The sequence below is a fragment of the Struthio camelus genome, chromosome 7 (assembly GCF_040807025.1).
Source record: "Struthio camelus isolate bStrCam1 chromosome 7, bStrCam1.hap1, whole genome shotgun sequence".
Classification (NCBI taxonomy): domain Eukaryota; kingdom Metazoa; phylum Chordata; class Aves; order Struthioniformes; family Struthionidae; genus Struthio; species Struthio camelus.
In genome coordinates, this window is record NC_090948.1 from 16,475,378 (window position 1) to 16,487,494 (window position 12,117).

General features: G+C 60.6%; 1 protein-coding gene across 3 annotated transcripts in view; it reads right to left on the reverse strand.

Annotated features, from left to right (window-relative positions):
- Positions 1-1,968: 1,968 nt before the first annotated feature.
- Positions 1,969-12,117, reverse strand: part of KCNIP2 (potassium voltage-gated channel interacting protein 2) — a 47,322-nt gene continuing 37,173 nt past the window's right edge. For 2 of the 3 annotated variants that reach the window (XM_068949843.1, XM_068949841.1), the window contains exons 2-8: positions 5,887-6,011; positions 4,719-4,788; positions 4,506-4,576; positions 3,828-3,935; positions 3,303-3,407; positions 2,828-2,890; positions 1,969-2,588 (exon numbers count right to left, since the gene is read on the reverse strand). In XM_068949843.1, the coding sequence (XP_068805944.1) occupies positions 2,541-2,588; positions 2,828-2,890; positions 3,303-3,407; positions 3,828-3,935; positions 4,506-4,576; positions 4,719-4,788; positions 5,887-6,011 (590 nt within the window). In that variant the 3' untranslated portion in view covers positions 1,969-2,540. Of the gene's footprint in view, positions 2,589-2,827; positions 2,891-3,302; positions 3,408-3,827; positions 3,936-4,505; positions 4,577-4,718; positions 4,789-5,886; positions 6,012-6,968; positions 7,065-12,117 lie in introns of all 3 variants that reach the window. The other variant, XM_068949842.1, reaches the window with a different exon arrangement.

Genomic DNA, 12,117 nt, shown 5'->3' on the forward strand with positions numbered 1-12,117 from the left:
CCGCCTAGACCCACCTCTTCAAGGTGCTGGCTGAACACTTGCAGTTGGCTCACCCTTAAATGCCGCAGCCTAACAAGGGACACCTGGTCCCAAGCCCCGGTTCACACAGCAGCTTCTCATGACAACCTGACAACAAACCCAACAGTCCCCAGTCCTGAGGACTGACACATTTAGCATAAGGCCACCTTAGCCTGAGGCCTGCAGCCTGCGGGCAACAGCAGTGCTGTATTTGCAGAGCCATCAGTGGCACGGCCAGGCTCTTCGAGACGGCAGCCAGCCCAGCTTGCGCCCTGCAGCCTCCCGGAGCACCCACGTGTGGAGCTGCAGCACCCTGCGAGGGCTCCCAGCTGCTGTTTCCCAACCCGCGGCCCCTATTTCCCCTACCCCGCCGCCGGTTGACAGAGGCAAAGACATGACAGCAGTGTGCATAGCGATTGTGGTTAGATTTTATTGTCTTTTTTTTTTTTTTTACCCCATATTATTGTTATAATACAAAATATACAGACTGGAGATGCCAAGCGGGTTGTGGGTCACCATGCCCTGTGGGGTGGGGGGGGTCACACGCCATGCGACCTGCAGCGTGAGGGAGGAGACGGCACCCGCTCCGCGTGGCGGGGGAATGGTTGGTAGCCCAGGGAGACCTGGGAGGAGGGCGGGCGGGCGGGCGGGCAGGGCGACACGGGGGACGGAAGAGGGGAGGAGTGGGACACCCGCGCTCCCGCCATCGGGAGGCTGCGGGTGGGAGCTCAGCCCCACGGCAAACCCAGGAACAGGACTGTGAGATGAACGACGTATTGAATGAACCTGAAAAAAACACACCACGTCTGCGAGGGCCGGGCCAGGAAGGGTCCCGCTGGGGGGCAGCCCCATAGCTTTGGCTCAGGGTCCCATGGGGGGGGGGGGGTTCCTAACGGCTCGGACACCAGGGGCTCAGCCTGGGTCTGGGGGGGCCTGGCCCAGCACGGACACTCTGGCCTTGCTCACTCCTTCCCACCGGCTGCAGCCACCGCAGCGCGACGCCAGCCCCGACTGCCCTCACTGCTACGGAGCAGCAGAGCCGGGGCCAGGGCTGCCGGGCTTTGGGTACATCCCCCGTGCCCGCGGGATCGCACGGAGGGGGCATCCGGGCTTGGTGGGCTCGCTGGCCTGTGGGCATCGCTGCCGCGGGGAAGGACACAGAAGGTCACGCAGGCCAGCCGGGCACCGCGCGCATCCAGCTCCTTGGGGACAAAGATGCTCCCAGGGCGCTGGCTCCATCACCGAGGTCCCCAAGCAGGTGCTCAGCCTCTGCGCCCAGCTGAGCCCACGCTGCCCGAAGGTCACCCCACCGCCCCCACCGACTGCACGGGGACAAATCCGGGCCGGCCCCAGCCTGGTGGCAGAGCCAGCCTGGGAAGCCCAGGGCCCTGCCTGCGGGGGCAGAGATGGGGGCAGGTCTGTGCCCCACTGCTTGCCGGCCCCCCGGGCACTGAGCGTTAGCCCTGCCGGCGCGGCTGCAGGAGCCCCGGCGGACAGGGATCGGCCAGGGCGTGGGAGCAGGCACAGGCAGCAAAAAATAAGCAGGAGTGATCTGCCCCGACACAACCCCTCGTGCTGCAAATGATGCCGGCAGCCTGGCTGGGTGGCCCAAGGGCAGGGTGACTGCTGGAGCCCAGTGCTCCTTCCTCCTCGCCGTGTCCCCGTGCCCTGGCTGCCGTGCCCTCAGGGTGGGGTGGGAAGGGTGCCTCAAGCCTCAAACTGGGTCTGCAAGGTCCCCTGTGGGCCAGCACCACCCCCTCCCCAAATAGGGAGGACAGGGGCTGAGGTTGCAGGTCCCCTTCCCAGCCCAGCTCTGCATCCTCCACTGCGGGGGGGGGGGGGACGGGGACACCAGCGCTGCAAGAAGGCACCTCAGGGTCCCCACTCTAGCTGGGCCCCCCCGTGGCTCATGCTGCGGTTAGCCCTGCGTGCCTGTGGGGCTGCTTTCTGCAGGCGCAGCCCTTCCAGCCACGGGCCGGGCAAGGGGGCAGCTGGCGGCTCAGGGCCCACGCGCCGGGCACACTCCCCGCGTCAGGGCATGGCTGGGGCGGCGGGGGGAGCCGAGGTGCTGACGCCCCTTGCAAGACTCGCTATTGGTTCCTAGATGGTGCCGCTGGAGGGTTTTGGCTGGAGCCCGGGGCTGGGGAGGGTCACGGGGTGCGGGAGCCGTGGCTACACGGGACACTGTGCACGGGAGAAGCCTTCTCTGCTGCAGCCCGAGGCTGCGGCTTCCCCTCCGGGGAACGGGTGCGGGGAGGTCCGTCTGGGCCAAGTGCTTGCCCTGTGCCAGTTGTGCCCATGCTCCGATGTCTGGGAGCGCCTGCTTGGGATCCCCCGAGGAAAGCAGAGCCGCCCCAGGGGGAAGGGAACATCCCGTCACCGACCGCGTCTCCAGGAACGGAGGCCCCTTCCCTTCGGGGTGTCTGTGCAGCCGGCAGCGGGGAGGCTCAAAGGAAAAGTCGAGAGAGAAGCAGGTCCTGGGCCCGGCAGCAGCAGAGCTCAGCTGGAGGCAGGTCCGGGAGCTAAATCACGTTGTCAAAGAGCTGCATGGACCGCATGATGTTCTCATCCTGCAGGGAGGAGGTGAGAGGTGGCAGGGCTGGGCATGGAGCTGCTGTCTCAGTGGCTCTCCCCACATCCGGTTGCACCCCATGGCTCTCCTCTAGCAGCCCCAACCTACAGACTGGGATGGCCCCCCCAGAAGACGGGAGCCCTGGGGATGCTGCCTATAGGCAGGTTTCAAGCCCTAGAAGGACGCACGGCCCTCGTTATCCACACAGGGAAGGTGTCCCAGCCATGGTGGCTTTACCTTCTGGCAGGACTCCAGGAACTCCTCGATCGTCACCACACCGTCTTTGTTTCGGTCCATTTTCTGCAGACAAACACAGCACAGAGGGAATAGCAGGGACGGCCCCGGCTCCATTCACTGCTCCTCAGGAGAGCCAAGCACCCTCTCCGCAGGTCTTGCAGAGGATCTGACCCCCTGCATCCCTGCCTGCAGCTGACCCACACACCGTGCGGGGGCAGGATGGCCTTTTCTCTCCCTGGCTCCAGTGCAGCCCTGCAGAGCTGGAGGGAAGCAAAGCAGAGCTCCTCCTACCCCAACTACCTGGGGCAGGGGGGTATTCCAGGGTTCAAACCCCCTAGACACAAGTGAGCTTCTTGCTGTGCACCCTGCTTCATCCCCAGCATGAGGTGTTTTCTCCTGCTCCGTGCCAGATTTTGGGCACAGGCTGGCTCCAAGTCAGACCCTGCTCCCCCAGGGCATGCTCATTGCAGCTCACCTGGAAGAAGTTCTCCACGTGCTCCCGGGGCGCTTCCTCCCGCATGGCCGGGTAGGTGTATTTGCCCATCATGTCATAGATGGACTTCATGATGTCCAGCATTTCCTGGAGGGAAGGGGAGCAGAGCTGCAGTGTCAACCTGGATTCTTGCCTCCATTTGGTCCCCAACCCACACCACTTCTGTGATGCCCCCAAAGGACCCGCGGGGTGCTCATGTGTGTTCCTGCCACCTCTGTACCAGGTGCAGGTTTGTGTGTGTGTCCACACGCATGATGGAGCCACAAAGCAGCACGTCCCTTCACCCACCCTCCCAGGTGCTCAGTCCACCCTGCGCCCCAGAGACACCTCCCAACCCCAGTGCCATGGGGCCAGGATTGCTGATCCTGTACAAGGACCAGTTTGTAAAGCTGACCTAAGTAAATACTGATTTCCCCTTCTCCTACAGAGCTCAGCCCCTGAGTCCTGCTCTCATCCCTGCAGCCCTGTGCTGGCCCCAGCGATCCAGCGTGACCCCCCCAGTCCCACCTCTTTGGTGATGCAGCCGTCTTTGTTCAGGTCATATAAATTGAAGGCCCAGTTCAGGCGGTCATCAATGGTGCCCCGCAGGATGACGGACAGCCCAGACACAAAGTCCTGCAAGGATAGGGAAGGTGGACAGATGGGAGCTACTGCCACAAAGGGCTTTGTCGCCACGGAGGGCACAGCCCTGCTTGTCTGCAGAAGGTACATTCATCCCCAGAGCGGACGTGCCCTGTTGCTGGATCTGAGCTGACGTGGGAAATGTTCAGTGTCTAAAGGAGGCTGGTGGCAATCGATTGCTTGCTGACATGTCCCACATGGATCCCTTGGGAAGTGGCACCCAAGACACACACCAGGGCTTGCCACTCAGCCAAGACCCAGCCACAGCTCTGCCCGTCTGTTGGGTACCTACCAGACGCTCGCTAGTTTCTTTCCCACCCACCAGAAGCAGTAGAAATATTCTTTTTATTTCTTTTTCATTGTAGGAGGAAGTAGAAATCCCCCAAACCGCCTGATTCTGTGAGTCAGGACTTTAAGAAACTCTTCCAGCAACTGTGAAGCTCCCTATCAGTCTGCAAGCATCAGCAATGCTGCTCATACCCACATCCTGGCTCGTGGTGCCTGAACAGACATGCCCTCCCTGCCACACCACCATCCTCTTCCCCCACCACCGCCGTGGCTCACCTCGAAGCTGACGGAGCCGTCATGGTCAGTGTCGAAGGCGTTGAAGAGGAAGGTGGCGTACGTGCTGGAGTCTGGGAAGAGGAGATAGTGGCAGGGTGCCACTCAGAGACCCACAAACCTGCCGAAGCTGCCTGCCCTCACCATCACCCGTGCGAGTGCTTCAGGACAGGGACGGGCACAGGGACAGGGATGGGAATGGGGACCAGCACTCACCTCCCTGTGGGAAGAACTGTGAGTAGATCTGCTTGAAGTTTTCTTCATTAACGATGCCGCTTGGGCACTCCTGCCAGGGCAAGTCGCAGCGTCACCCCATCCGCATGGGCATGCCGTGGAGAGGGGCTGAGCACACACATGGAGCCGGGCTTGCCCGGGGCTCCTGTCCCCTAAAGCCTTGCAGATCTCCTTACATCCCTGCCCCAGCTCTTCCCCGAGCCCTGCACTGCCTGGCAGATGTGGCTGATGAGACTGGTTGAAATGTGCTCCTGATTTTGTGGGCTGGCAGCAGCACCCCTTTCTGGAGGGTCTGCCCTGGCACTGTGGAGCGATTCCCATGCTTGCAGAGCAGACAGCTCTCTACACCCAGGGAGGGGGTCTGCACCCCAGGCAGCCAGGCGAGCATGCGCACCCAAGGAAATGGGAATATCTCTCTGCAGAGCACAGGATCAGGCCTCCCTACTGAGCCCAAGGACCTCCTCAGAGGTGGGCACACCCCTGGAGGAAGCTGCGTCCCCAGCTCCTGCTATCCAAAGCTGTTCATGGCTGTACAAACAGCAATTGCTCTCTGCCTGCGCTCACCAGACATTTGGTGCCCAGCAACTGCAGACAGCTTCACTGTTCTTGTCTGCAGGAGCTTGCAGAAATAGGATAATCTGGTACTGGTAAAGCAGATATCCTATGGTCTTGGAGGGCTTGGGAGCTCTGACTTTCAGGGCATTCTTCCAGTCCACTTCTGATCTTACTATTTGCCTTTTCGTGGGGACCAATGCCAGAGCTGGGGCCTGATGGGGAACCAAGCCTGGGAGAGGGTGACTGGCCCCTTCCAGTGCAATGAAGCCTCAGGCAGACCTGAGACCTCCCATAGAGCCAGAGGCTCACACAGGGATCTGCTGCCTTTGGAGCTGGACTCTCTCCAGCCTGTGTCACCCACACAAGGACTAATCTGATAATTTGGTGCCTACAGCCCCTGAAAGGTTTTTCCATGCTGGAAAAAAGCCAAGGCAAGGTTAATGGTGGCAGCTAGCTTAGAGCTCCTAAGGCCTGACGTTATTGTCATCCCCAGGGTCATGAAACCCTTTGCAAACCCTGGGTACCATCAGCTGCAAAGCACCCTCTGAGGTGCACTGCAGGAGAGGACTAGCAAAGCTCGTCCAGGGTTACTCACGTTCTTGAAGCCTCGGTACAGGACCTGCAGCTCTTTGCGGGTGAACTTGGTCTGCTCTTGGAGCTGTTCCAGCCCCTCAGGGCGGTGGCAGACAGTGGAGAGCTCAAACTCATCTTCCACGCTGTCTGCAAGAAACCCGGGGGAAGAGAAGGCAGCTGAGGCCAACACCATCTTGCCCTGTCCTGCTGCTCGCCTCTGTGCTGGGGTGCCAGGAGCAGCCTTTTGCACAACACCCCCGGTCCCCTCACCCCTGGCCCAGGGTGACGCATGCTTGGGGTGCGCTGCCCAGCCAGAACTGGGTGTACGCCAGGACACTCAGAGACACCCTGGGCACAGGCCAGTGGCTGACATTGCGTATCAGCCTTCCAAGCCTACCTGCAGCCAGTGTCCCAGAGCTGCGACCAGGGGTCTCCTTCCCACCCCCCAGAATGGCTACAGAGCCCCCAGCTCTGCCGCTTGGCACAGATAGTGCCCCACATCACCTGGGCCCACAGCCGTGGGGAGGCTCAGGCCCTGACCCCTCCATACTCACCTCTTCCCTTGGTGGGGGACCAGCTCGCACGGCGGGGCAGGGGCCCAGTGCCCATCCGGGGACTCAGGCTCAGGGAGGAGCCAAGAGCACCCAGTGCAAGGACCGGACTCACGGGCTGCTGGGGGGCTTTGTGCAGCTCTGCACTCGCTCTCTCTCAGCCCCATCCCTCCCCATCACACCTCCATCTCCAAACCAAGGCTGAGCTTCAAGCAAACCCCCCCCTCCAGCCCCTAGACCAGCTCCAGGAGTGTCCTGCAACATAGCCCAGAGCCAGCTCCACTCCAGAGCGGGTCTAGCCACTGGTGGGCAGCTCTGAATCCCACAGGAGCCCCTCCAGGGAGCTGGAAACAGCCTGGAAGCGGGCAAGGATGGAGGTGGGTGCAAAGCCCATCGGATTGGACCCCTCCGGGACAGGACTGTTCCTGACACCCCCAGCTCCAAGGCAGGGGGGCAGCAGAACCATCCCCTTCCTGCAGGCAGGGCCATGGCAGAGGGCAGCCAGCAGCACCGCTGGGGACACACACACACAAAGGCAAGAAGAAGCACTTGCTTTCGCTGAGCGAGGGGATGGATTTGGGCCGGCAGCAGGGCAGCAGTTTGAGGAATCGCTGCTTCAGCGCTTTTTTAGTTTGGCCTGGCGGGTTGCCTGGAAGAAAGAAGGAGTCACCAAGCAGAAGAAGTGTTAACAGAGCAGCAGCCCCCGGACCCAGCCGGTAGCAGGGCCAGGGCACCCGGCGCAGGGTGAGCAGGGCCAGAGGCAGCACATGCAGCGTGGGGGACAGAGCAGGAAGGCAAAGCCCGGCCCAGGGTCTGCTTGGCCTTTCTGCTTCGTCCCAGGACAAACCCGGCACTGGCGTTTCTGTCCTTGGGAAGCTCCCAAGGCCCCAAAGGAAGCTGATGACAAATGGGTGACTCTCCTGGGCTACCGAGACCCAGGCGCTCTGTGTGCCTCATTTGGGATGCACTGGAGACACCCCACAGCCCTGAGATGGGGGACATGGCGGGGACAGACTGTGCCTATTAGCCCCAAGGCCGAACGCCTGCTCCTTAGGGAACCTCCCCTCCGCACAGGGCTGTGCAAGGAGGCAGAGCTGGGGTAGGACGAAGCCCAAGACAAGACATGTTGAGAAATGACTTGCATCTGAGCCAGGGGTTTGGATCCTCCCATCGGGACTGGAGGGGAACCCCATGGCTTGGGGCCGGGTTTGACCCTACTGGCACGCGACGGCTGCATGCAAACCATGTGCTGAACCCAGCCATGCACCCCAGACTGCGACATGCACCCCCATCCCAGCGTGGCACTGGGATCTGAGCCCAAGGCCCTGGTTTGAGACAGCCAGAAGGGGATGAGGCGCAGGGCTTCTGCTTTGGCCAGCCTATGGGGCAGGGACAAGGGGTTCCCCACTTCAGCCTGCCCCCCCAAGCATCCCTTCCAAGTGGCTCCTGTGTTGGCAGTGAGGGGACCCCCCTGCTGCCCCTCTGACCCCAATCCTGACCCCATGATTTTGCTCTGACCCATCTCTTCCTAGCGGGTGCTGCCCCATGGCTGCAGACCTACTCCGTCCCTTCAAGCAGGGCCCTGCAGACTGCCTCAAGCCAGCAATCTCAGCACAGGACTAACACCACAGGCAGGGAGGGGAGGAAGAGGACAGGATGAAGGCCATGCTGGGCTCCACCCCCTAAAGGGATGCGGACAGCTGTGTTGGGCACGAATGGGATGAAAAGTGCAAAGTCCCTTTGGCACCACGTTTGCTCTAAGGGCCCTGGACCCTGCAAGCAGCCTACCCCAAGGTCATGATGCCTGCCCATCCTGAACCCCAGTTTTTGGGTTGTTTCTCTATATGGCTAGCAGGAGATAGGACTTCTCCACCATTTTTCTCAGCCCTCTGAGGCTGAGCTGTGCCCCAGGTGCTGGGGAAATGGTGCCGTGCAGGATCCAATTCCAGCATCCAGCAGCTTCCGACCCTGGCCAGAGGGGCCAGTGCCTGGGTGCCCCTGGGCAGGGCCACAGACCCTTTGCACTCTCACTAAGGCAGTCAGCTGGTGCTGGGGCAGCTAGCTCAGTCACCCTTAGGGGATGGAGCACAGCTCCAGGAGGTTGGTGTCCACCCCAGCATCATGCAAAGTCCCTCAGAGAGGGCAAACTTGTCCCCAGGGAAGTGGCATCCACAGCAGGAATGCTGCAAATACTAAGGCTGCACAAACAGGGATGCATAAATGCACAGCCTGGCATTTGTTACGGGGCAACACAGGCAGGGGTGAAGACCAGGATCTTGGTGCTCACAGGACAGCACGACATGGCCCTGTCCACTCTAGGGTTGTGGACATGGGAGGAAAGGGGCTTTAATTTATTAGAAGGGGGCATAGCCATAAAATATGCTTTTATCCCAGCTACTTTTCTGGGGCTTCCGTTTGCAGAGGGAAAAGGAAATTGCACCTTTCAACTTTCCAGGGATGTTCTGGGCCCAGGTCTCCTCCCAGCAGAGTAGAGCCGTGGGAATAGACCTCGGAAGTTGGAGCAGTCCTCTAACCCAGCAGGAAAAGACAGGACAGGCAGAGCAACACTCAACGCAAGTGTGATGAATCAAGGGAGGGAGCAGGGTGGGAGGGAAACCACACAGCGAGAGAGAGATGCAACAGAGAGTAAACTGTGGTTGGACTCACAGGGGCAGCAGGTATAGGCACGTGCAGTAGGTCAGGTCGGGTGCAAGTTACACTTTAGTTTGTTATAAAGGAGGAAAAAGAAAAAAAATAAAGAACATGGGCGTTTTCTTAAGGAGGAAACCGAACGGGGCCCAATTCCAGGGGACCCAGGGCAAGGGTGGGAGCAAGTTCAGCACATGCAGCTTAACAACAGGAGAGGGGGTGACCAGGGCTGGGGTTTTGCTGTCCTGGCTTTGGTGTGCCCATCTCCAGGAGAGGGCTCCACTGGAGAGGACGTGCTCTCCCCTTTCCACCCCAGGACTCAAACCACGAGCAAGTCTCCAGGGCCCAGATGGGCTCCGCCTCGCTGGGAAACACGGCTTTGCCCAAACACAGGAAGCAGCTCCCAGACACGATCTGCCCCACCGGGGCTCATGAGAAGGGCCCCGAATTCCTACCACTACCAGCCCCCAGCAGAAACAGCTCCTTTTCTGAATGTCACTTTGCCCTCCACCCACCCGCAAAAGCTATCAAGTCGCTGGCACAAAACAAGCAAACAGAAAGCGCTGACAGCGTTTTATTTGCTGCCGGAGGTCTGCCAGGTTAAGTGGCTCGTCGCTTCCCATGCATCACTCCCCAGCCTGGTGACTTCAAACATACACACACGCGCCAAGCCTCCATCCTTGGGCGACACTGAAAGAAAATAGGATCTCCCATCCCCGCCTCCGCACGCTGTTGAAATGAATCCGTGCAGTCGCTGGAAACTGGCTCTGCAAAGGCACCCAGTGCTCAATAAAGGGACCCACAGCATCCTGCGGGCACACCCCGGGTGATCCCCACTGGGGCAGCCGGTGCATAACCGTGTCCCTGCCCTCCCCACAGAGGCACGCTCATTGGGGCTCTCCCCAGTGGCACAGTCTGCAAACCCCCCAGGAAGAAGAAAGCCCAACACAGAGACAGCAGATCTCCAGCCGCAGAGACAACCTGCCCCGTTCCACAGCCCCCTTCTGCTGGAAAAGTCTCTGCAATAACCACCCGGGTTAACTCTCAGTAACTCATCAATAAACACATTGCCATGACAGGTGGCAGACATGCAAGCAAGTGGCTTTAAGTCCCCTAAATATAGGCCAGGCTGCGTTTCATCCTACCTGCTCTTTTTCGCTGGACTGGTGTCTCTGGATGGGTTGGTTTCCCCAAAGCTGACATGGGAGCCAAGGGCAGAGCCCAAACCCGTCTCTGCCCTGCGGTGAGCAGCGCCTGGGGAGGGAAAGGTGCTGGACCACCTCAGCACCAGGACCTCAGCCCTAACAATTGGCAAGCCCTGCTGCATCCCATGGCAGCAAGACCCCCCACCCCAGTTTTCCCTAGCTCCCTGCAGGTCTCTTCTCAGCTCCTGGCCATGGCACAATGCTCTCGAGCACTTCTTCAGGGTGGGAACAGAGCACCAGCAGCAGGTCCCCTGCCTCAGGGTGGGAAAAGCAGCTCCCAAAGCCTGTGTTTGCCCCCTATAGGGCAACACTGGGTGGATCGGGATTGGGGTGGGGGGAGATGCAGGAGGAGCTGGTAGCTCAAGGATGGTCTGCCTTAGGGGCAAGGCTGAGCAGAGGAGGGCAGCAGGGTGAGAAGACCCCCTGCCTTTTCAGAGAGTCCAGCTGGGAAGCAGGAAGGTGACCCCCACTGTGGTGGGACCAGCTGGAAAAAGGGGCAGGGCAGGCCCACAGGAGCATGAGGAGAGAGGGGATCAGTGGCTCCCGGATGTGTCTGCAGGAACATCTTCCTTTCAGGAATGAGAGAAGAGCCTCTGTCCCCTCCCAGAGCACTGCCTTTTCCTGGGGGAAGAGGGCTAGAGACACATGCCTGTGCTCCCCTTGCCTGGTGACAGCCCTGGGACTGGCAGCGCAGCCATGCTGAGCCCAAAGGCCTCCTCTGTGGTCTACCCTGCAGCCTGCTCTCCTCCCCTGCTGCAGCACCCTGCCTAGCCACATCCTGCTCCAGGTCAGACGAGGTTCAGCAGGACCCACAGCACTCCTGGGTCTGCTCTGAAGACCAGTGGGAGGAGAGACAGCAAGGTCCCCCAGCCACCCAGGGGGTGTCAGGAGGGGTCTTGCCAAGCTCTGCAAATGACCCTCATCAGTCAGCGGTGTCAGAGCAGAGGGTAACCAGGGCCAGGGTGCCTGCAGCAGCCACTGGGGCCAGAAGGCAGCAGACGGTCATTCGCTAGGGGAATGAAATCAGAGTTGGCTTCTCCCAGGGCAGAGGATGGAGTCCCTGTCCTGCAGCGACACAGCCTCAGCCTGGGGCACCCGCAGCGCAGCCGGGCTGGCAGAGAGCATGCAGCGTAACCAAGGCTGGGAGCAGACCTGCGGTTCATGGGACAGCAGAGGCCCCGGGACTCGGCTGTTCCCTTGCGCCAGGGAGGCAAGAGTGGCTGCGTGAGCCTTGTGTCGAGTGGGGCACAGGCCAGAGCTGGCCACAGAGATCAGAGCCCAAAGGAGACATATGCAGAAAAATTGTTTCTTAGGCCATATGATGTGTGAAATACTGCAAGGAGGGAACAGGACTGTCTGCGAGACTGGATACAGACATCAAAGGGCTGTGGAGCTCAGGGGCTCCCCAAAAGCTGGTGGGGCAGGCAAGGCTGTGAGACGGGGACAGTCATGTGCATCACCGTACTTCGAAGCCCATGCGCAGGGACACAGACCTGGTGCTCTGCATACGCCAGGCAGAGCCCCCAGACCTGCCCCATATTTTGCCATCCATACCCCCCACAGCAAGGCACAAGGGCCGAGTTTGGTCACATCTCAGCCACAGGCCAGTCAGGTTCTGGGCAGCCCAGCAACGTCCTCAAACCCAAGCAGCATAAAGCACCTTCTGGGCAAGGCTCCCTCCTCCTCTTCCCGCGCTCAGCCACCGATTGCTCCTCTGATCACTGCTTTCTGCACGTCCTCCCATCCCCTTGATCTGGCTGTGACCTGCAGCCAGCATCCCCGGAGCCAGCCTGGAGGCCAAGGGGATGGGGAGAGGGAGGCTTGCAATCCCCCAAATCACACTCATTA